Source organism: Equus asinus, chromosome 4 (assembly GCF_041296235.1).
Source record: "Equus asinus isolate D_3611 breed Donkey chromosome 4, EquAss-T2T_v2, whole genome shotgun sequence".
Classification (NCBI taxonomy): Eukaryota; Metazoa; Chordata; class Mammalia; order Perissodactyla; family Equidae; genus Equus; species Equus asinus.
Window position 1 is genome coordinate 25,142,616 of NC_091793.1, and position 23,434 is coordinate 25,166,049.

The 23,434-nt window shown below is 48.8% G+C and overlaps 1 protein-coding gene across 4 annotated transcripts; it reads right to left on the reverse strand.

Moving 5' to 3' along the window:
* Positions 1-17,878, reverse strand: APOL6 (apolipoprotein L6). 4 transcript variants are annotated; one of them, XM_070506985.1, is made up of 6 exons: positions 17,644-17,855; positions 8,215-8,294; positions 5,784-5,910; positions 4,044-4,884; positions 3,167-3,324; positions 1-2,840 (listed from the first exon to the last, which is right to left on the reverse strand). In XM_070506985.1, the coding sequence occupies exons 3-5, from the start codon at positions 5,870-5,872 to the stop codon at positions 3,175-3,177; spliced, it is 1,080 nt and encodes a 359-aa protein (XP_070363086.1). In that variant the 5' UTR covers positions 5,873-5,910; positions 8,215-8,294; positions 17,644-17,855; the 3' UTR covers positions 1-2,840; positions 3,167-3,174. The 4 variants fall into 4 exon arrangements, with proteins under 4 accessions (XP_070363086.1, XP_070363085.1, XP_044636610.2 ...); XM_070506984.1 differs by lacking the exons at positions 5,784-5,910; positions 8,215-8,294 and having other exon boundaries at positions 17,644-17,878; XM_044780675.2 differs by lacking the exon at positions 8,215-8,294 and having other exon boundaries at positions 1-3,324; positions 17,644-17,766.
* Positions 17,879-23,434: the final 5,556 nt, after the last annotated feature.

The window sequence follows — 23,434 nt, forward strand, 5'->3', positions numbered from 1 at the left end:
TTGATTTTAATAATATATTTTATTTAATGCAATATGTCCAAAATGTTATCATTTCAACATGTGATCAATTAAAATTATTCATTAGATATTTTATGTATTTTTTTCAAACTAAGTGTTTAAAATCCAGTGTGTATTTTACGTGGATAGCACATCTCAGTTTGGACTTGCCACGTTTCAGGCGCCACGTGCCTAGCGGCTACCGTACTGAACTGTGCTGGTCTACATGATGGTGCCCATCAGAGGCAGGAAGGCTCGTTCTCCTCTGCGATTTCGTCCAGGTGAATTAAACTGCGAATTAGGAATGTCTCTCCCTTCTCCCCCTCCCCCGCCACCCTCACCTCTTTCATCTTCTTGAGAGAGAAAGAAACGGTTCAAATTGCTTTCCAATATACTTTCCCTTTGACAGCTATTTCTTCAAATGTAACATTGTGCATGGACTAGAACACAATGGCCTTTTAGTTTTCTTTTGGTTGAAATTTAGATTTTAGACCCAAGGGAGTATGATTTACGGCTGACAAGAGCTTGCATTTCGTCACAAACTCAAGGGCCGCCTGAAGCTCGTGCCTGTGAGGGTGGACCTGGACAAGCTGGAATGATACACGAAGGTGTCCTGAGGCCACCCACAGCTAGTCAGGTGCTGATGGACCCAAGTAAGGGAAGTTTCTCAAACCTAATCGGACCCCTCGCCTTTCCCCAGCTGTCCTGGGGTTCAGCTTGATTTTGACTGTGTCCCCACCTTTCTTCTACTATGGGAGGGCCGGTCAGGAGCAGGACTGTCGACCAGCCGTTTGCTGCTGTCGCAAACCTCAGCGTGGGTGGGACACATTCACTGGCCCTTTGGAAGGCCCAACACTTTGGAAAAGCCTGGCACTTGTGTTGGTTGTGGTCTCAGGGGGCGTTTAAGGTGATGGCTGATGACTCCACTCTCATTGTGGCATGTGAATGCGCACATCTTCCTCACCTGACTCAGAGTATACATCTCAGAACTGATAGGTTTCTCAGAACTCTCAACTGATCGTGGTGGAGGGGCCGCACCACCTCAGGGGCACCCGTGAAGAACCCCACTCGACCCGGAAGAGAAAGGAGGACGGGGTGGGGGTTGGGCTGCCCCCAGCAGCACAGATAGTGAACAGGCTTTGCGGTGAGGAGCACAAAGATCTGACTAGCGGGGAGATATCACGAGGTGACGGCATTTGCTCAGCAGCATTCCAGGAGGTGGAGGAGATCCCACTGCAGAGAAGCAGACCCTGGCAGGGAGAGTGGCCTGGGGCGGAAGGCGTTGCAGGGAGGGAGGGAGCAGAGAGCTGCCCGGGCTGAGGCAGGAAGCCAGAGAGAGAGGCAAGAGGAAGAGTCTATTCAGGCGCTTCTGCCTTCATGGAAGAGTCTAGAAGGAGAGAAGTGGGCAAAGAGGGAAGAATGAACCTCTCCCGCCCCCTTTGATGTTGGCTCAAGATCTTTGGCAAGGCTTAGAATTCCTGCCCAGGGCATTTTCTCCCAGATGTCGTTCTGTGAGTGGGGCACGACCATCCGCACCCAGACGGAGTCCTGGAGTTCCTTCAGGTTACGCTCATTTCATGGCTGAAAACACCAAACTGAGAAATGGGCAAGTAGGCGTCGCGGATGAGTTTCACGTCTCCATTTTCTGCCGCCTTCTTTTTTGATCTTCCAGACAGTCCACAAAACAAACAAAGCTCCAAGCTTAGGGGCTACCCATTTCATGCAAGGTATTTTTATTGATAATGTTTATTCCAAACTTTAAGGACACTCATACGCTAAAAGAACAATAGTGAATGTGGAGAAAGCTATTTACTTCCCTTTTGCCCCTGAAAAACTTATAATAAGGAAAGGAGTCCTACAAATGCAGAAAACACAGTGGCCTAGGCGTAGGGTTACAACTATTTAAAACCCCTAGGTCATAAGATTTATAAAATAAAGACTGGCAGGCTATAGTCCAAAATGTTGACAGAGGTTCTCTCTCCCTTCTACTTTTTAAATCTTCCCCAAATTTCCTAGGATATATTTCACTATTGTAATGTGGGGCGGGTGGGGAACTCCTTCTTTCCCTTCACAGCATCCTTTCTGATCTTAGGTATCCCAGTTCAGGGACTCTATTGTAAGAAAACAATCCTAACAATAATGCAACAAGCTTTTGGCACGCAGATCTTCATTTTCCCACGATGTGTAACAAGAAATTTGAAATCATCTAAATGTTGCTGAAAGAGGAGGGGCAACTAGCATACCATTTGTTGCTTTTTCTTCCTCAAGCTCCTGTCTCCAGTCACACACCATATAATTCCCATAGCGCATCCCAGCAATGGTGCAGGCAAAGGCACGTGACCCAGTCCTGACTGATCAGAGTGGTCCTTGGCCCTTTTCCACTTGGGAGCCCCCAGCGGGAAGGAGCACTCCTGGGGATGCTCCGGCCATCTTGCCTGCATGTGGCTGAAGCCTGTCTGAGACGTGAAACACAGACACTCTACGGCATCATTTTTATCCTCTGGATCCAGACACACCTGAAGCCCACTGCACCTCTATGCTTCTTAAGCACATGAGACAATAAATTCCTTTCTTTGCCTCAGCCAGTTAGAGTTGCTTTTGGCCACTTAAAACAGAAAGAGCGATGACTAATATACGTCTAATTAAAAGATTGTACATATAATCAAGAGAATATTTGGCAACATAAGAAACGGTCTCTATAATGTCAGGAGACTTCCTGCAGGCCCGATGTCCTGAGGCGCGCCAGGATCATGGGTCCTGGGGAGAACAGAGGGCTGTGGGCCTCTCGCCTTCTGGATGGAATCTGGTGGGGCAGGTTCCAGTGCCATCCTTTGTGTGCCAACCTGGGTGGGAGCAGAAGAGAGCAGAGAGGAAGTTGAGGGTGAGTGGATGGAGAAGCGAGAGCACAGCACGACCCTCCTCAGGGTCGTCTCCTCAGCACTTCAGGTCCAGCCCGGCCTGAATCCATACATGTTTGACACAGCCTGACTGCGCGTGCGAGTGAGTGAAGGGGGACTGAAGAAGTGGAGGGACTGAGTTCGTATCCAAGTGAAGGAGCAAGGGAGGGGACACACTGACCTCCCCAACTCTCACTAGCTGACAGTGCCCTCAGCACCCACAGGGACCTCCCAGTGGGTCTGTATCCAGGCATCTCCCCTGCCACCCTTGCCTGCCCCTTTATTCTGCCCCAAGGTCCCTGGGCTCAGTCGCGTCATCCTCTCCCCACTTCTGGATCCAGCTTCCTGATGCCCGTCCTGAGGGCTGCGGCAGAGTCCCCACGGCTCCCTCTGAAGATGAGCTCAGAAGCCTTTTTTCTTGCAAGAGTTTCTGTAAAGAAACAAACACCCCCATCAGAGGGCAGCTACAGAGAATCCCACAGGCTGGGCGGCTTCAAAGGCAGGAATGTCTCTTCTCATAGGTCTGGAGGCTGCCAGTCCCAGATCAAGGGGCTGGCCGATTCCTGGTGAAGACTCTCCTCCCGGCTTGCAGAGGGTCACCTTCTGGCTGTGTCCTCACAAGGTCTCTCCTCTGAGCCAGCGCAGGCAGAGAAAGAGAGAGTCCTCTCGTGCTTCCTCCTCCTCTTACAAGGACACCAGTCCCATAGGAAAGGGCCCCACCCCTACGACCTCATTCCACCCCAATTACCTCCCAAAGACCCCATCTCCCAACAGTCACACTGGGGCTTAGAGCTTCAACAGATGCACATTAGGGGTGCACGTTTCAGTCCGTGATACTCCCTCCGACTCAGCGTCCTCTCCTGTACAAGGGGAAGAGCCTCTTTCCAGCACATGGACCTCAAGAAACCTCGAGGGAGAGACGGAAGGCGTGACCAGGTCTGTCCAGGTCAGGCGCCAGTATCTCCAAGACGTACTAGATCCCATTTGGACCTCTAGGGCCACCATATGCCCCACGGCCTCAGGAACATCCAAGCAAACGTTGCCCACCCTGGCTTCCTTACCCCCTTGCTGTGAGCCTTGGTGCCCGTAGGCCCCGGTTAAAGCCCCCACTCCCTCGGGCCCCACCCGAGATGGCCGGCGCAGCCTCACCTTCTGCTGCAGCCTCTCATAGCGCTGGGAGAGGTCCAGCAGCTTCTTTTCCAGCTCCCCAGCCTTGGCCTTCAGCTTTTCTGCAGACTTGGATTTTGCTCCCTCCTTCAGCTCCTTCCAGTCCTTCAGGAGGGCGGCCACGCAGGTGTAGAGAGAGATGCCAGTCACCGTACCATTTAGCAAGCGGGGATGTCTGGTCATCAGCAGCTTTATACGCTCGAAGGCCTTTGGCAGCTTCCTGCCGCTTTCGACCGTGACTTGGCTAGTGGTCTTGATACCCTCGGCACCAGCGGCCTGCAGTGGGTGGGCGCTGGCAGTCTTAGAGGCACGGATCTTCTCTTTAACATCCTTGATGTTGTTTATACTAGCATAGACAGCATAGGCAAGCTTTCCGGCAGTAATGCCATAATAGAGTCTGCCTTTTCCCTCAGTCTCCTGGGACCTTTGGCCATCGGTGGGCTCTGGGCTGCCGGCCTCAGCTTGGGCATTTTGGACTTCTTTCGCCAAGTTGGTCACAATGTTGGTGGCCCCAGCTATGCTCCCCAAAGTCTCCACACAGCCCAGGAGCACCAGGCTTCCTCCTCCCGTTGCTGGAGTGAGAGCTAAACCCAGGAGGCTCACGGCTCCTGAGACAGCAGAGACGGAGTTGGTCACCAGGCTGGCCTCCGTGAGTATTTTCTGCTTTTTCTCGATGTCGTCTGCACGGGCACGGAACTTTCTGATGTCCTCCTCTAGCTTCTCTTTCAAGATGGGAAACTCTTCCAAAAATCGCCTTTCGTCAGCTGACAGATCTGCATCTTTTTGCTCCATGTCTTCACTCAGAAGAAGGTCGTCCTCATCCCTGTGGATGAGTGAAAGAAAGATGTTGCTTCAGGCTCCCAGCTGGGAGAGCCAAATCCTGAGTCAGGCCCAGGGAGGTTCTGGATCTTCTTGCCACTCTTGACTTTGAACCCTCCCTGCATCTCCCTAACACCCCCGTTACCTCTGACCCGACCGTGCAAAGGCCCAGAGCCTTGTTGGGAGCTGCTGGGTCCATGAAGAGGGGCGTCTGGAGGGACAAAGGGGAGAAACGCAGCCTTGGCCAAAGAGAGGGAGAAGGCAGATTAGTCCTGAGGGACGTTTGCAGCCTCGCTCAGAGAGACTGTGAGCGGTCCCGGAGCAGAGGCCGTGGGGAAAGGCGAAGATCCTAGTCAAAATAAGGAACTTGTGACAGGCGGCGGCGGGAGAGGTCTGGGAAAAGGAGGAGAAAGAGGAGGCCAGGTGCTGGGCGGGAGGTTGGGGGTCCAGCAGACGTGCGGTGAGCGTTTGTTGATTGCCCACATGGTACTGGAGGCTGGTGATGCCACATCTGCTGATTAACAGATAATTGGGTTTAAATTAATCAATGCAGCATCACTAAAGGGCTTTTTGGTGACATGTGAGACAAAAAGACTGAGTTCCCGCTTCACAGGCCTCACAGAGGTGAGGCCTCTGGGTGGGGCAATTTCTGCCCTTAGAATCCTATTGGCCAATGTCGTGCACCTCACTGGATCTTGACTTGCTCTTCAAAATATTTGTGTTACCAGTGGAATATTTTTTTCCTAGGAAAACATACCTTCACAAGCATGTTGAAAACCAGCAGGCAGACAGGCCCACTTTATGACTCATTCTATCGGAACACGCTAGCCTCGTATCTCGAGGATGCCCAGAGCATTTCTCCAGAAGTAGTCCGCCCCCTGGGGACAAAGCTCTCCGGCTTACCCTTGCAAACCAACACCAGCCTGGCATTCCTTCCCTGCCTGCTCGTCCCACAGCCTCTGTGGCACCAAATCCGCGCTCCTTTTGTCCATGGGAGAATCAGAGGCGTCCCGAGGTGTCAAATGATTTTCTGGTTGGGAACATGAAAAACAAGCTCACTGAAGGGGCCACGAACCTTAGGAGATTCAAGTGGAGGGACCTTAGATTATGCGGAATCAAAAGAAAAACGAAACACTTTGAGGTACTAAATATTTGCAAACTATTGTTTTTACATTTTATGCTGAGCTGTCGCTTACGTTCGAAGATAAGTACACAAATGAAGTCCTCAGCTCAGTAAATTTTGACACCTGTATGCACACCCGAGTGATCACTGCCCAGATCGAGATATGGAGCAGGTTTCCTCAACCCCTGCCTGGGCGAGACCCACCTGCCCCAGAGGCGACCACTATTCTCACTTCTGTAACCGTTGGTTAATTCGCCTGGTCTTGAACTTCATGTAAATAAAGTCCTTTGCTTGGCTTTTTTCAGTCAACGTACTGTCTATGAGATTCAGTCATGTTGTTGTGGGTATCAGCAGTTTTAAAAGTGACAACTGTGTACTATTTGACCATAGAAATACACTACCATTTATTTGTCTGTTCTTCTGCTGATTGAAATGTTTGGTTTGTTTCCATGCATCGGCTATCAGGAACCAATTGATTATAGTGACTAAAAGACCACCTTCACAGAACAAGCCAACAATTTATGAGGCCCCTTTGTATAAATTATATTCCCGGGGACCTATTAATATTACGAGAACTGCAAAGGCTCTGACTGAGCAGACAGGTGGGGTCTGGAATCCATCCCAGAATCCACTCGCCGAGTGGAGAGACCTGCGGCGAGGGCAGGGGGAGGTGCTGTGTCCGTCTGGAGAAATGGCGCCTTATTGATCGGCTGCACACAGCTGCCAGCCATTCGTAGAGCCATGTGCCCAGAGGGCTATGTCCCCTTGGCGGTTGGGGTGGCTGGGCTTTTCCTAGTAAGCCCTAAGGCAGCATGGGGGCTAGCAGGGGCCCTGATTAACTTATGTGTTAAATGATGGCTCAGGCTGGAAAACAGACTCCAGGTTTGCATGAGAGGAAGCAGGGGGACCAGTCAGGAAGTTGTTGCCGTGGTTGGAACAAGAGGCCATGGCCGCCTGGACCTGGCTGGCCAGGGTGATGAGAGGGACCGGATGTGCAGGAATCCGCAGGATGGATCAGCGGATGTGGGAGGTGAGAGGGCAGAGTCAAGGATGACCTCAGGATGAGGCCGGTGTGGGGCCTGACTGTCTGTTACAACACAAAGCTTCTCTTTCCTGAGATGGAAAGGGTCGAGGGTTTTCTGGGTGGCTAAGAGAGTTCAGTTTGGGGCAGGTTCAGTTTGAGACCCCGTCAGACTTTCAAATGACATTGAGGAAGCAGGGGACACATGAGCCTTGTTCTGGCTGGGAGATCAGATTTGGGAACCATCAGTGCAGAAAGTAGCTAAAGCCATTAAAACGGGATCGCCCTAGGGAGAGAGTGGTCCTAGAGGCCAAGGGTGGTCCAAGAGAGAGCGCTGGAGCAGTCTGACAGTTAAGCCCAGGAAGAAGAGGTGAAGGCAGCAAGAGATGGAGAAGGACCAGGAGAACTGAGAATGACGTGGTGGAATCAAGCGAAACTGTCCCCTGACATGGACCCTAACCCGCTTCTCTGGTCCTGCCTAAATGCTACCCCTTTGTGTTTGACTAATTCTCTTGTGGAAAGGTGCAGCTGTTCCTTTATCTCACACCTTGGGGCCTTGAGCTCCTGCGGTTTTCAGTTCTGTTCCAGGAAGAAGCTCCAAGTAACAGCCACCCTGGACCCAGTTGCTCCAAAACAGCCCAGACCAGCCCAGATGACAACCACAAGACTGGCGCCTGCACAGACAGGCACTGAGTTCTCCTGAAGTGACGTTGTTCATGTCGTAGGTCCCCCTCCTCTGGGATGGGCGAAGCAGCCAGTTTTAGGTCGTTCGATGTATGTAGAAGCATGATTTCTAACCACACATGAGCAAGCTTATGCCCGCCTCTGCATGTAATGATGAAACCTCCCCTTTGAATATTCATGCCCCCCCCCAAATAAAGATACCCACCTCCCTGTGCTCAGGGTGCCAGAGCTTTGTGAAAATTTTCCCTATGGTCTGCATTTTGTTTGCTGCATGCTGCAAATAAAAATTCTACTTTGTGAAACAATGACTTCTGGTGCAGTTTGACTGAACTCCCAAGAAGGGACCCACATTTGGTCTGGTAACAAAATGTTTGAGTAGGACTGCCACATCTCTGGGTATCCTGGAATGTTCTGGGTCATTCTGCCTTCCATCTTTCTCTTACAAAGACCTCACTGGATCCTGCTTTACCCTCCAATGAGAATGGCTGGGATGGAGGAAAGCTCACCTTGGCAGATCTGTGATGTCTCTGTTGTTGCAAGATTTAAAGAGTGACAGGTGGCCGGCTGGGAAGAGATGCTGTATTACCTTTTTGGAGGAGAAAACAGACCCCATAATTAGCCTAGCACCATATGGTAAAGTGGATTCAAAGCCCCCTCTGTCACCACTTTGTGATTTCAAGAAAATTATCTCATGGCTCAAAGTTTCCCTTTCCTTATCTGTGAAATAGTTAGTAAAATGTCCACCGCAATAAATGTTAAAGAACAGTATTTTCTGTATGTTCCCAAGTTGCAAACAGGATAAAAATCCTCTATTCAAAGGGAAAGCCTCGGCAAAATGGCAGGGTGAGCTGACCCGGGACTCTCTCCCCTCCAAACTACAACAAAGGATTGGAAAAACGGAATTTCAGCCAATAATCCTAATGCCAGACTGTCAGAAAACTACAGAAACAAGACCACGGAGGACGGAGAGGTTGCAGCCGGCCTCAGAGGAGCTGGAACGGGGTAGGAGAGAACTTTGCTCCCTCCCCTAGAGTCTGGGATCGATGCCACGGGTGCAGGCAGCAGCGGGGGAGGGGCCGCACGACCGTGGGATCATCTAGGACTCCCGCAGCAGGTGCAGCGGAAACCTGCTGACGGGGGAAGGCTTCCGGGCACGGGGACCCCATCAAGCTAGGGCCCTGGGAGACCAGAGATCGAGAGCTGAGATCGGAATCCAGATCTGCATGCGAGAGAAAGTGCCCCTCCTCCCCAACCGGCTCTGGGCGCCGCCATCTTGTCCGAAGGCAGAGAGCTCAGAACGCATGGCTCTCAACCCCCATCTAGTGGCGACAGGCTGTAACTGCAACCAAATACTACCATCGTGCGCAAAAACCGCTCCTCTACCATCCAGCAATTTATAAAAGCTCCAGACCAGAAGGAGAACAATAAAATCACAGAATTAAGTCCTGAGGACTTGGAAATAGGTAAACTAAGTGAAAATGAATTTAGAGTAGCTGTCATCAAAAAAACTCAATGAGGTAGAGGGAAAGATAGAGAAATAAGTCAACGAGTTCTGGAGTTACTTCACAAAAGACATTGAAATTATAAAGAAGAATCAAACAGAAATACTAGAGATGAAAAATACAATGGACCAGGTAAAACAGAATATGGATTCCCTGAATGCCCAGGTAGACACCATAGAGGAGCAAACTAGCATAATCGAAGATAGACAGGCTGAACGGCTCCAGAGAGAGGAAGAAAGAGAACTAAGGATTAAAAAGAATGAGGAAAATATCAGAGAAATAGTGGATTCAATGATGAGAATGAATTTAAGAATCATTGGAATTCCTGAGAACATGGAAAAGGAAAATGGAGCAGAAAGTGTGCTTAATGAAATTATAGAAAAAAACTTCCCAAATCTAGGGATTGAGGGAGAAATGTGTGTGGAGGAAGCTTTCAGCTCTTCTAGATTTGTCAATATAAAAAGACCTACTGTAAGGCATATAGTAGTAAAAATGGCAAAAATGAAAGACAAAGAAAGAATACTCAGGGCAACAAGACAGAAGAAAACAACCTGCAAAGGAACTCCTATCAGACTTTCAGCAGATTTCTCTACAGAAACCTTACCAGCTAGGAGAGAATGGAGTGACATATTCAAAACTTTAAAAGATAAAAACCTTCAGCCAAGAATACTCTATCCAGCAAAAATATCCTTCAGATATGAGGGAGAAATTAAATCTTTTCCAGACAAACAAAAGTTAAGGGAATTTGTAACCAAAAGTCCTCCACTACAAGAAATCCTCAAGAAGGCTCTCATACCTGAAAAAAGAAAAAAAGGGAGAAAGGGGTCACAAACCACAGAGTAGGGAGACAGATAGATAGAACCAGAATAGGATGGCAAATATTCAACCATAGCATTAGGATAAAGGTAAGGAAACCACCAAAGCAAAGACGATCTTATCACTCTAACTACAAACTCATAATACGAGTTGGAATAAGAGATGAAAATAATAATTTAGGAGGGGAAGAGCAAAGGGACTAAATCAGTCTAGGCCAAGTAAGTAAGAGACCACCAGAGAATAGACTATATTATACACGAGACTCTAAATACAAATTTCAGGGTAGCCACTAAACTAAAAAACAGAACAGAGCCACAAAACATAAATAAGGAAAAATCTAAGAAACCCAGCATAAGAAATTGCAGAAGTCAATGGGTAGGCTAAAACACACAGGACGAGAAACAAACGTAACACAGGAAAAACAGATAATGAGCAACAGAATGACAGTTTTAAACCCACATGTATCAATAATCACCCTCAATGTAAACAGATTGAACTCTCCAATAAAAACACACAGAGTGGCAAAATGGATTAAAGAACAAGATCCAACAATTTGTTGCCTCCAGGAAACACACCTCAGTCCCAAAGACAAACACAGCTCAGAGTGAAGGGGTGGAGGACAATACTTCAAGCTAATAGCAAGCAAAAGAAAGCAGGTGTTGCAGTACTTATATCAGACAAAACGGATTTCAAAATAAGGCAGGTAAAGAGAGACACAGAGGGACAATATATAAGGATCAAAGGGACACTTCATCAAGAAGAAATAATGCTTATAAATATCTATGCACCCAACACAGGAGCACCAAAGTTCATAAAGCAACTATTAACAGACCTAAAGGAAGATGTTAAAAACAACACAATAATAGTAGGGGACCTCAACACCCCACTCACATCAATGGACAGATCATCCAGACAGAAAATCAACAAGGAAATAGTGGAGCTAAACAAAAAACTAAAATAATTGGACTTAATAGACATATATAGAACACTTCACCCTAAAACAGCAGAATACACATTCTTCTCAAGTGCACGTGGAACATTCTCAAGGATAGATCATATCTTGGGAAACAAGGCAGGCCTCTACAAATTTAAAAAAAATTGAAATAATAACAAGCATCTTCTCCGATCATAATGCTATAAGGCTAGAAATTAATTACAAGAAAAAAGCTGAGAAAGGCACAAGGATGTGGAGACTAAACAATACACTACTGAACAAGCAATGGATCATTGAAGAAATTAAAGAAGAAATAAAAAAATACCTGGAAACAAATGAAAAGGATAACATGCCATACCAACTCATATGGGATACAGCAAAAGCTGTATTAAGAGGAAAATTCATCACAATACAGACACATCTTAACAAACAAGAAAAATCCCAAATAAGCAATCTTAAACTACACCTAACCAAATTAGAGAAGGAAGAACAAACAAAGCCCAAAGTCAGCAGAAGGAGAGAAATAATAAAGATCAGAGCAGAAATAAATGCTATTGAAACGAAAAAGTCGGTAGAAGAATCAATGAAACAAAGAGCTGGTTCTTTGAGAAGATAAATAAAATTGACAAACCCCTAGCCAGACTTACAAAGAAACAAAGGGAGAAAGCTCAAATAAACAAAATCAGAAATGAAAGAGGAGAAATAACAACAGACTCCACAGAAATACAAGGGATTATAAGAGAATACTATGAAAAACTATATGCCAGCAAAATGGATAACCTAGAGGAAATGGATAAATTCTTGGACTCCTACAATCTCCCAAAGCTCACTCAAGAAGAAGCAAACAATTTGAACAGACCAATCACAAGGAAAGAGGTTGAAACAGTAATCAAAAACATCCCAAAGAATAAAACCCCAGGACCAGATGGCTTTCCTGGGGAATTCTACCAAACTTTCAGAGAGGATTTAATACCTATCCTTTTCAAGCTATTCCAAAAACTTAGGGAGGATGGAACACTTCCTAACACATTCTATGAGGCCAACATCACACTGATACCAAAGCCTGACAAGGACACCACAAAAAAAGAGAACTACAGTCCAATATCACTGATGAACATAGATAGAAAAATTCTAAACAAAATTTTGGCAACCAGAACTCAGCAATTCATCAAAAGGATCATACATCATGATCAAGTGGCATTCATACCAGGGACACAGGGATGGTTCAACATCTGCAAATCAATCAATATGATACACCACATCAACAAACTGAGGAATAAAAACCACATGATCATCTCAATAGATGCAGAGAAAGCATTTGACAAGATTCAACAGTCATTTATAATAAAAACTCTGAACAAAATGGGCATAGAAGGAAACTACCTCAACATAATAAAGGCCATATATGACAAGCCCACAGCCAACATCATACTCAATGGGCAAAAACTGAGCGCCATCCCCCTGAAAACAGGAACGAGACAAAGATGCCCTCTATCACCACTCTTATTTAACATGGTACTGGAGGTCCTGGTCAGAGCAATCAGGCAAGAAAAAGGAATAAGAAGAATCCAAATAGGGAGGGAAGAAGTGAAACTCTCGCTGTTTGCAGATGACATGATCTTATACATAGAAAACCCCAAAGAATCCATTGGAAAACTCTTAGAAGTAATCAATAACTACAGCAAAGTTGCAGGGTATAAAATTAGTTTGCATAAATCAGTAGCATTTCTATGTTCTAATAATGAACTAACAGAAAAAGAACTCAAGAACACAATACCATTCACAATAGCAACAAAAAGAATAAAATACCTCGGGGTGAATTTAACTAAGTGAAAGACCTATACAATGAAAATTACAAGGCCTTTCTGAGAGAATTGGATGATGACATAAGGAGATGGAAAGACATTGCATGTACATGGATTGGAAGAATAAACATAGTTAAAATGTCCGTTCTACCTAAAGCAATTTACAGATTCAATGCTATCCCAATAAGAATCCCAATGACATTCTTTACAGAATTAGAACAAAGAATCCTAAAATTCATATGGGTCAACAAAAGACCCTGAATTGCTAAAGCAATCCTGAGAAAAAAGAACAAAATGGGAGGCATCACAATCCCTGACTTCAAAACATACTACAAAGCTACAGTAATCAAAACAGCATGGTACTGGTACAAAAACAGGTGCACAGGGGCTGGCCCCGTGGCTGAGTGGTTAAGTTGGCGCGCTCTGCTGCAGGCAGCCCAGTGTTTCATTGGTTCGAATCCTGGTCGCAGACATGGCACTGCTCATCAAACCACACTGAGGCAGCATCCCACATGCCACAACTAGAGGGATCCACAACGAAGAGTATACAACTATGTACTGGGGGGCTTTGGGGAGAAAAAGGAAAAAAATAAAATCTTAAAACAAAAAAGAAAACAAAAGAAAAAACAGGTGCACAGATCAATGGAACAGAATTGAAAGCCCAGAAATAAAACCACACATCTATGGACAGCTTATCTTCAACAAAGGAGCTGAAGGCATACAATGGAGAAAAGAAAGTCTTTTCAACAAATGGTGCTGGGAAAACTGGAAAGCCACATGTAAAAGAATGAAAGTTGACCATTCTTTCTGACCATTCACCAAAATAAACTCAAAATGGATCAAAGACCTAAAGCTGAGACCTGAAAGCATAAGGCTTCTAGAAGAAAACATAGGCAGTACACTCTTTGACATCAGTATTAAACGGATCTTTTCGGACACCATGTCTTCTCAGAGAAGGGAAACAAGAGAAAGAATAAACAAATGGGACTTCATCAGACTAAAGATCTTCTTCAAGGCAAATGAAAACAGGAGTGAAACAAAAAAACAACCCACTAACTGGGAAAAAATATTTGCAAGTCATATATCTGACAAAGGCTTAATATCCATAATATATAAAGAACTCACACAACTCAACAACAAAAAAATCAAACAACCCCATCAAAAAATGGGCTGGAGACATGAACAGACATTTCTCCAAAGAAGATATACGGATGACCAATAGGCACATGAAAAGATGCTCATCATCGCTGATCATCAGGGAAATGCAAATCAAAACTACACTAAGATATCACATTCCACCCATTAGAATGACAAAAATATCTAAAACTATAGTAACAAATGTTGGAGAGGTTGTGGAGAAAAAGGAACCCTCATACACTGCTGGTGGGAATGCAAACTGGTGCAGCCACTATGGAAAACAGTATGGAGATTCCTCAAAAAATTAAAAATAGAACTACCATACGACCCAGCTATCCCACTACTGGGTATCTATCCTGAGAGCTTGAAGTCAGCAATTCCAAAAGTCCCACGCACCTCTATGTTCATTGCAGCACTGTTTACAATAGCCAAGACATGGAAGCAACCTAAGTGCCCATCAACTGATGATTGGATAAAGAAGATATGGTATATATACACGCGGACAGGAGTCAGTTACATGAGGTTACCAGACAAGTATAGTAAACAAGAGTAAGATTATTATGCAGATTTGAGTCCTTGCCTTCCTCATTGATGAGAGTTTCTAGAGATAAGATCATCCCCCTTCTTCCTGGTGCAGAGAGGGAGACATCTTTACAGATGGAGATTTCCTTTACAGTGTAAATGTCTCTTAACAAAGGGAAAGTAAATTCTACTTCTCAGAGTTTCTCTCCTGTCTGCCGTTTTTAAAAGTAACCAGCCCAAAGTAATCCTCATCATCACCACACAAAAATAACCACTGTGGACATTTTATTTACAAGCGAAAAATAAGAAAATTTTCAGACTCATGTTGCTCATAGAGTTTGGTGTGAATTGTTGTCACATAACATAATATCACAGATTCCCTATCTTGGTCAGTAGTTTCAAACAGGATGTTTAAAGGCTGTGTAACATTTCAGTATATGGATGTATGATTCCATATTTTAATAACTCCCCAACTGTTGAATCTTTGAGTTGTTTTCAGTTTCAATTTTTGGTTTTGTTTGGTTTAAATAAATAATTTTGGTTTTATAAATAATTTTTGATCCTTCTGTAAATGTTGTTCCATGATGAGGATTTTAGGCTGGTTACTTTTAAAACTACAGATGAGAAGCAGGCTCTGAGGACTGGAATTTTGCTTGCCCTTCTGAGAGACATTTGCGTTTGTGAAGGAAGGCGGGGGTGACCTTGTAGGGACCCAAAATTGGCCACCCCAGGATATGTCTCTTTGGCATGAGGATTGTTTTGGGCTGATTGCTTTCGATAAACTGGGACAGGGAAGGCGGCTCTGGGGAATGGAACTTGCCCTTGTTGGGACACATTTACATTTGTAAGGTAAATCTCTATCTGTAAAAGGTGCCTCCCTCTCTGTACCAGGAAGAAGAGGAGAGATGACCTTATCCCTAGAAACTCTTAATGGGGAAGGCAAGAACTTAAGTTGGTTGCTGTCTGGCAATCTCATGTAACTGGTTTAGGGTGGTGGCGTCTAACCTTTCTAACCTTTACTTAATCCGATTTGATTCTTGTCTAAAAGTCATGGGATCACCCAATGACCAGATCCCACCTGCACTGATACCATTTTAACTTTTTTTTCATGTTCTTTCCTTTGTCTTGTAAAGAGATGAATCATATACCTATGCCTTAAATTTAGCCCTAACCCTCAACTCAGGGCAGCAGCAGGAGCTCTGACTGCCCGTGGGTCCTGTCCCCACGCACCAGCTCTGCCTGCCCATGGGTCCTGTCCCCATGCCAGCGGGGGCAGCAGCAGCGGCCCTGCCTACCCATGGGCCCTGTCCCCATGCCAGCGGGGGCAGCAGAAGCAGCGGCAGCAGCAGCAGCAGAAACTCTGACTGCCCATGGGTCCTGTCCCCATGCTATTCTACTCTCTAAATAAAAGAGCACTACTGCCAGATCTTAAGAGTCTAAGAAATCTTTCTTTCGACTCCTCGGCTCACCGACCCCGCATCAGTCCACATGCTTGGTTATTTCTTTGGGATGGTCTTTGAGGTAGAATTAAGATATCGAAGATAAGAAACGTTCTCTCCTTGGGGCTGCCCCAGTGGCACAGTGGTTAAGTTCCTGTGCTCTGCTTTGGGGGCCCGGGGTTCACCAGTTTGGATCCCGGTTGCTGAGGTCTGCACCCCTTATACAGCCATGCCGTGGCAGCATCCCACATACTCAGTAGAGGAAGATGGGCACAGACGTTCACTCAGGGCCAATCTTCCTCAGCAAAAAGAGGATGATTGCTGGTGGTTGTTAGCTCAGGGCTAGCCTTCCTCAAAAACCAAAAGAAGAAAAAAATGTTTTCTCCTCTCTGATCTATAAAGCTAGGTTTTGGGGGTTTGGCTCAGGGTGCTCATGGTCTGTAATACGAGGCAACCTTTTTGTTCTTACTTGTGCCAGACATGCATCTACTTGTTTTATACACTTTTAATCCTCTCAACGACCCCGGGAGATAGAGGCTAATATGATCCCATTTTACAGATGAGCAAACTGAGGCGCAGGGAGGCCCGTCTTGTGCAACTGGTAAGCCGGAGAGCCCAGACTGATTCCAGCTAGGCTTACAATGTGAGTCCAGAGCAATAGATCTGGATATGGGGCTAGAGCTCCCCAGGGCAGATTGGTAATGTCTGTGGCATTTTAGTGGGTGGGGATCCCTCCTGCTGGCGTCTAGCAGGTGCAGGCCGCCGATGCTGCTCAGCACCCATCATGCCCAGGACAGCCCCAAACAAGGAATGAGCCCGTGCCAAGTGTCAGCAGTACTGATGTTGAGAACCCTGGTCTGCAGCCCCATCTTTGTCAGCACCCAGTGATGCCTCCTCCGTTTTTCCTATTAGTCCCATCAGACGAAGCGCAAAGGTGACAGCAGGGAGCCCTTTGGTTGGATCCGGTTCCATCCGCTCCCTACTGACCTTCTCCCGCTGGGTGTGACGGGACCTTTGTGTTGGGAAAGGACAGAATTGATGGGAGAGGATCAGAGACTGTATCTCATTTGAGAGCTTCTATTTATGGCCGTCTTTCTTTGTTCTATCGTGGCCCCAACGGCCCCTGCAAACCAACTCCCACAACCCTCCAGTCGAAGCAAGAAAAGGGAGCTCCCTCTGAAAGCACAGCTTTGAGCCGTTCCCACTGGTCTTCACTCCCCTCCCCTCCCCGGCCCGGCATCCAGGAAGCCCTGTGCGATGGGCTGGCAGTTTCAACACAGCTCCCCCAACGTCCTTTTTCCGGAAACGTGACACCCCTAAAGCACTCCTACAGAGACCTTCTAGGGAAACTCCTGTCACCACAAGGTCTCCCACACTCTGGGGGCCAGGCCGTCTCCACCTAGGGCCCTGGGGGTCCCAGCCAACGGAAGGGAAGATGCAACTTGTTGGTCATGTCACGCTCTTCACCATGTCTTCATTTCCACATCACCCAGCCTGTGAGGGAGAGGTTCCCACCCTGACTCGTCACATAAAGAAGTGGAGCCCCTGCCCTGTCCTGGCTCAGAGTTGCGACCTGGCTGGACGGGGCTTTGAACCCCAATGGCTCTGACAGCAGCTCTTTGTCCTAAACCAAGTGCCCGTAGCCAGCCCCTTGGGCACCTTGTCCTGTGGGGGCCCCGAGGCAGCCCTCCCTCCCCTCCCTGCCCTCCACCCCATCTCAAGGAAGCCACCCTGGGGCCTCGGTCCCGAGGGACAGGAGGACTCCCCCTTCTGGTCTCACCTCACCGGGGGGCCTCCGGTCCGTCCAGGGCTGTGAGCGTCGGGCTGCAGGAGGACAAGCCCGCAGGGTGGATCTGCAGCCGGGTTTGCTTCCCGGGGAAGAGACCGAGGAGCTTCTGGCTTCTTCCCAGCAGGGAAGACAAAACCGGGTCTGGGCAGCTGCTGCAGACACAAAATGCCAGAGCCCATCACCACGTTTCTGGGAAGTCAGGAGCTTATTGAGGAATGGCTTTCACTTTTACTTTCCTTTTTGCTTCTTTTACTAAGAAATGTTCAGTGAGGTGAGGGAGCTGAATGAGAGGCCAAAGGCCCACTTCTCCTTTCCTGCCTGTGTCACGGGCAGGGCGAGGGTGCCTCCCTCATGCGAGGACTCCAAAGCTGAGCAGACCCCTTGGAGCAGTGTCACCGGGAGCCGGTTCCTCGGCTGCCCTTGGCCTCGGGTCCTCATCTGTGAAATGGGTGTTAGATCAGCTCCTGGGGCACAGAGCTGTCTATGAGCGAGGGACGCAGCGCCCGGGGTGGGGCCCGCGCATCCAGCCAATGCATCAGCGGTGGCTGCAACATTGTCCTCGAGTCACTCTCCCAGCCTATGAGGTGGACGATAGTAAAAGGTCTAAAACCTCTTACCTGTGATTCGGAAATGCTAAGCGCTCCAGAAACAGAAGCGTTTTCCCATAATTCTTTTGGTGGTGGAACCCGTTCTGAACTGTTGCAGGTTTGCAGGTTTTGGGTGTCCCACTGGATTTGAATATTCGCAGTTTCACTGCAGAAATATGAATAGCATGTGACTGAGGAGGGCTGCTGGGGATGTTACCTAATATATAATATCTGCACCTTTCCAAAAATCCAAAGAATTGGAAACTCTGAGACGCCTCTGGCCCCAGTGATGGGAGAGACAGGATTGTGGTCTTGATTCTCCCACTTTGCAGATGAGGAAACTGAGACCTCATGAGGGTTCGTGACCTGCCCTGGGTCACACAGCTACGCAATGGCAGAGCCGGGTCTAGACTCCACGTCTGTGGGAAGGAGCCGACAGTGCAGTTGTGGGCTGAGGCCGTGGCTCTCCGTGTGCGTGCCAGCTGGGAGCAGGGGCCATGTGGGTTTTCCATATTGACATGCTCAGACTTCCCCAGGTCCTCTCCCCTGCCCTCCCTGAGGCCACACTGGGGGCTGTTGCTTTGTAGAAGGTGTGGCCCACCCAGCCAGTCTTGGCTCTGCAGGGGTTGGCGGCCGACTGACGTCCCCTGGGCCCCACGAGCAGGAAGGAGAGGCTGGTCAGCCCCTGAGCTGGGATCACAGGTGCCTTTCAGCCCTGGCGTCCCGGCCTCCTGAGCTTGGGGTTGCTCTGAACAGGGGCCGTCCTGAGCTGGAACTGGCCACCCAGGCAGCGGAGCCATCCGGGCCCCATGCTGTTTTCCCAGCAACAGAGCCAGAGGTCGCGCATCTCCTCAGACCTGGGAGCACTGGAGACCAGCCGGCCACTGGCCCAGGGCTGGAGTTTCCCATGGCTGTGCTGGTGAGACAGTAGCCCCAGGAGGTGCTGGGTGACCAAAGCAGTGTGTCACACGCAGGGAAGGCTGCCTACGTGGGGAGATGGAGGAGGGGGCCCTGGAACTCAGATGAGCCCGAGGATGGAGAGGCTTCATCTCCTGAACCTTGCCTGCCATTCAGGGCCCCACTGGCTGGACGGGACCAGCTGCCAGCCAGAGACTGAGGCGCTTGCGGTTGAAAGCACTCTTTCGGGTAAAGCCAGTCATTTAAGGGGTGACTGTTCAGGCAAATTCAGGTTCAGCTTTTCTATCAGAGCTGTTTCTCTCCTCTTGAAAGTTTGCTGTGCCCCAGGATGGCCTCTGGGTGTGGGTGCCTGTGCGGATCCTCCGGAGTCCTCCCCCGACTGGACGCCCACTGCCTCCAGCTGCTGGAGTCCGCCCGGCGCCGCTCTCTCCTAGGTTGGTGGTGCCACCTTGGCTGTGTGAGCTGCAGGTGTCTGGTTCCAGCCACACCTGCATCCCGCCCACCCTGGGAACAGGCTCCCATCTCTCTCTGAGGTCCTGTGCCCTCAGCCCCAGCCCAGGGACAGGGGCAGGGGACACAGTGGATGTCTCCGCCCCTCTCCACCTAAACAGCCACGGGCTCTTCTCTGCTCCAGGAGGCCGTCTCCTGCTCCTGCCCCAACCCTCGCAGCTCCTAGCTGCCTTCTCTCCACCTGGGAGTTTTTGTACCCCTTCTGCCAGAGTTGAGCAGGCTGGGGAGGAGCTGGGGTTGGGAGGCCACCCTCTGACTTCGTTCTTGTCCCTCCCATCCCGGAAGGCTTCTCCCTACACCCTCTCTGTGGGCACTACCACAGGTCCCAGCCCCTCCCCTCCCCTAAGGACTTGTTCTCCTTTGTTCTTCTTCCTCGGGAGCTTGACCACCATGGTTTCGCCAATGGTGAAAGGGCTTGGAGGAGGTGGGACCATTTACAAATTCTGTAGGGCAAGCCATGCGTTGGAAGGTGTTTCAAAAACATCCCTGTTACACTTGTCAAAGGCCTAGAGAATTCCTACTGTTAACAAACAGCATTTTCACTTGTAACCCAAACGAGGATGGGTGGGAGGAGTACCTGTTTAATCGGTCTGATTGCTGGAGGTGAGAACCATCTTGTCACCCCCACACAGACACCTCCTCGGGTGGCCTGGAGCTGTGATTTTATTAAGTTCTTTGAATACAAGAGATAGAGATGGACTGGCTGATTTGAACGTCAACATTGTTCGGGAGGCCCCTGGAGCAGCTCCCGCCTCCAAGGTAGGGTTGAACCACAGGTCTGGGAGGGAGCTCTGGGGACCACTCTCGAGCTGTCCCCATCAGGGGCTCAGCCACCTGTCCCTTCTCATCCCCTCCAGTTACACGTCCCTGTGAGAGAATCCAGTTGACCTAGCTGACGTCATGTGCCCCCTCCGATGTTTTGGGGGTGTCTTAGTCCATTCTGGCTGCTGTGACAAAATGTCCCAGACTAGGTGGCTCATAGACAACAAACATTTATTTCTCACGGTTCTGGAGGCTGCAGGTCAAGGTCAGGCTGCCAGATGGGAGGGCTCTGGTGACGGTGCTCCTCTGGGTTGCAGTGTCCACTTCTCACCATGTCCTCACACGGTGAAGGGGCCAGGGAGCCCTGTGGGGTCTCTGAGAAGGACACTAGTCCCATTCATGGAGGATCCCCCCTCATGACCTGATCACCTCCCCAAGACCCCGCCTCAGAATCCCACCACACTGCGTGCAGGATCCCAACCCGTGAGTTGTGGGGGGACACAGACATTCAGACCGTAACAGGGTGGTGGGCGTGAAGGTGAGGGCTGTTGGCTAACACACTCACCAGAACCCCGTGGGTGGAGGAGAGGCAGTTACCCAACGAAGGGGGCGTTGTTCCCAGAAAAGGCCCAGAGAGGGTGTTGGGCAGGCGGAAGCCACATGTGTCCACTGCATCCCATCCTTTACCCATCACACACACGCGCACACACACGCCCACCCTTCTTCTTGGAATAGGGTTAAAAAATGCCTTCCTCATGCGATGCGACATCCCTGACAAAGCACCACAGGTTTCCACTCCTCTCCAAGGGCAGAGTCCTCAGTCCTGCCCAGTGCCTGTGTCCAAAGGCCGTGGAGCCACCCAGGGGAGTGCTGGGCTCTGAATCCTGACCTCTGGCCTTCTCTTCTTCTATCACCAACTTTGCTGACATTCTTGAATCTATGACCTGAGGGGGAAAGTTGACCAGCACTCAGAGAGGAAAGGGGATGAGGAAGAGAAGGAAGGAAAATTCTGAAAAGCTATCCCACAACACACCAAGCAAGGAGTTACAATCTTTTGGTTATAATCTTTTTCTGAAATTAACATTAATGTTATTATTACCAGTTTGGGGAAACATTCATAATAATATTAGTAGCACTCGTTATAGCTAGAATTTACTGAGTGCATGCCATGTGCCAGGGACCGTTCCAAAGGCTTTGCAAGTTTTAGCTCAAGGGCATAGCGGGTCTTCATGAGTTCCCTCCTCCATTGCCTGTCACTTTCTCCCCTTGCCTTCAGCCAGCTCCTCAGCAGGTGGGAGTCCTTGTTTCGGGGAAGACCCTGCCCTTCACATGGTCCAGAATCAGGTGGTGGGAGCCTTCCAGCAGCCTTTCTCCAGCCATGATGGGGCACGATGCGTGGATCCACCCCGCCCCGCACCTGGTGCATACTGGCAAGGCTGCTTCCCTTTGATGAACACAGGCGGCCACTTGTGCCAACAACATAATCCTCTTTTTTCCCCTATTTGCCTCATGGCTCAGGAGGTCAGAAAGGGCAGCTCACCAACAACGTGAATGTATTTTGTGCTGCTGAACTGTACACCTGGTTAAGATGGTACATTTAAAAAAATTTTTAAAAGCCAGCTCAAAGTAAAATGGGGCAGCTGCTCTGGTCAACAGTTCCTTAAAAAGTACACATACCTGAGCCAGGCCTGATGGCCTAGTGGTTAAAGTTGGGTGTGCTCAGATTTGGTGGCGCACGTTCAGCTCCCGAGCATGGAACCACACCACCTGTCTGTCAGGAGCCAGGCTGTGGTGGTGCCTCACATAGAAGAACTAGAAGGACCTACAACCAGAATATACAACTATGTCCTGGGGCTTGAGGAGGAAAAAAATAAAAGAGAGGCACGTTGGCAACAGATGTTGGCTCAGAGCAAATCTTTCCTAGCAAAAAGAAAAAAAAAGGTCAACACACCATCGATGGAAGATTGGATAAATAAAATGCATATCCATACGATGGAATATTATTCAGCCATTAAAAGAATAGAGTATTGGGCCTGGCCCCGTGGCCGAGTGGTTAAGTTCGCACGCTCTGCTGCAGGCCGCCCAGTGTTTCGTTGGTTCGAATCCTGGGCACGGACATGGCACTGCTCATCAAACCATGCTGAGGCAGCGTCCCACATGCCACAACTAGAAGGACCCACAACGAAGAATATACAACTATGTACCGGGGGGCTTTGGGGAGAAAAAGAAAAAAAAAAAAGAATAGAGTATCAATATATGCTACAATTTCACTTCTGGGTATCTGCCCAAAAGAGTTGAAAGCAGCCTCTCAGAGATTTGTCTAGCTGCGTTCATAGCAGCTTATTCACAATAGCCGAAGACATTATGCTAAGAGAAAAAAGCCAGACACCCAAGGTCACATAGTCTATGATTTCATTTATGTGAAATGTCTAGGACAGGTAAGTTCACGGAGACAGAAAGCAGATTGGTGGTTGCTAGGAGACTAGGGGAAGGGGGGCTGGGGGGTTATTGTTGAGTGGGGACAGAGCTTCAGTTTTGCAAGATGAGAAGAGTTTTGGAGATGGATGGGGGTGCTGGGCGCACAACAACGTGAATGTAATAATGCCATTGAACGGCACACTTAAAAATGGTGAAGATGGTCAATTTGATGTGAGTCTCCCAGATGGCACGCTGCTCTTTGCTCTCCGAGATCTCCTGTAGGTGAGGGCCCAGGTGCACACAGGAGCCCCTGCCCCCAGAGCTGCCGCCAGCTCCTCTGCCCGCCTGCCCGCCCGGCACAGCGTGGAAGGCAGCGCGCCTCAATCCCCAGCCGGGCCACTCAGGCCAGAGTGCTTTTGGCCCGTGGTTCTGATAACCCCAAACCATGGTCCGATGCTCACGGGCCCAGAAAGGCATCCTGTGATGCTCCATTGAAGATACCTGCTCAGGCAGTGACAGTCACGAGGGATGGGGAAGGGGCCTGGAGTCCTCTGACCCTGAAATTCTTGGCTTCTGGGAATCTCTTC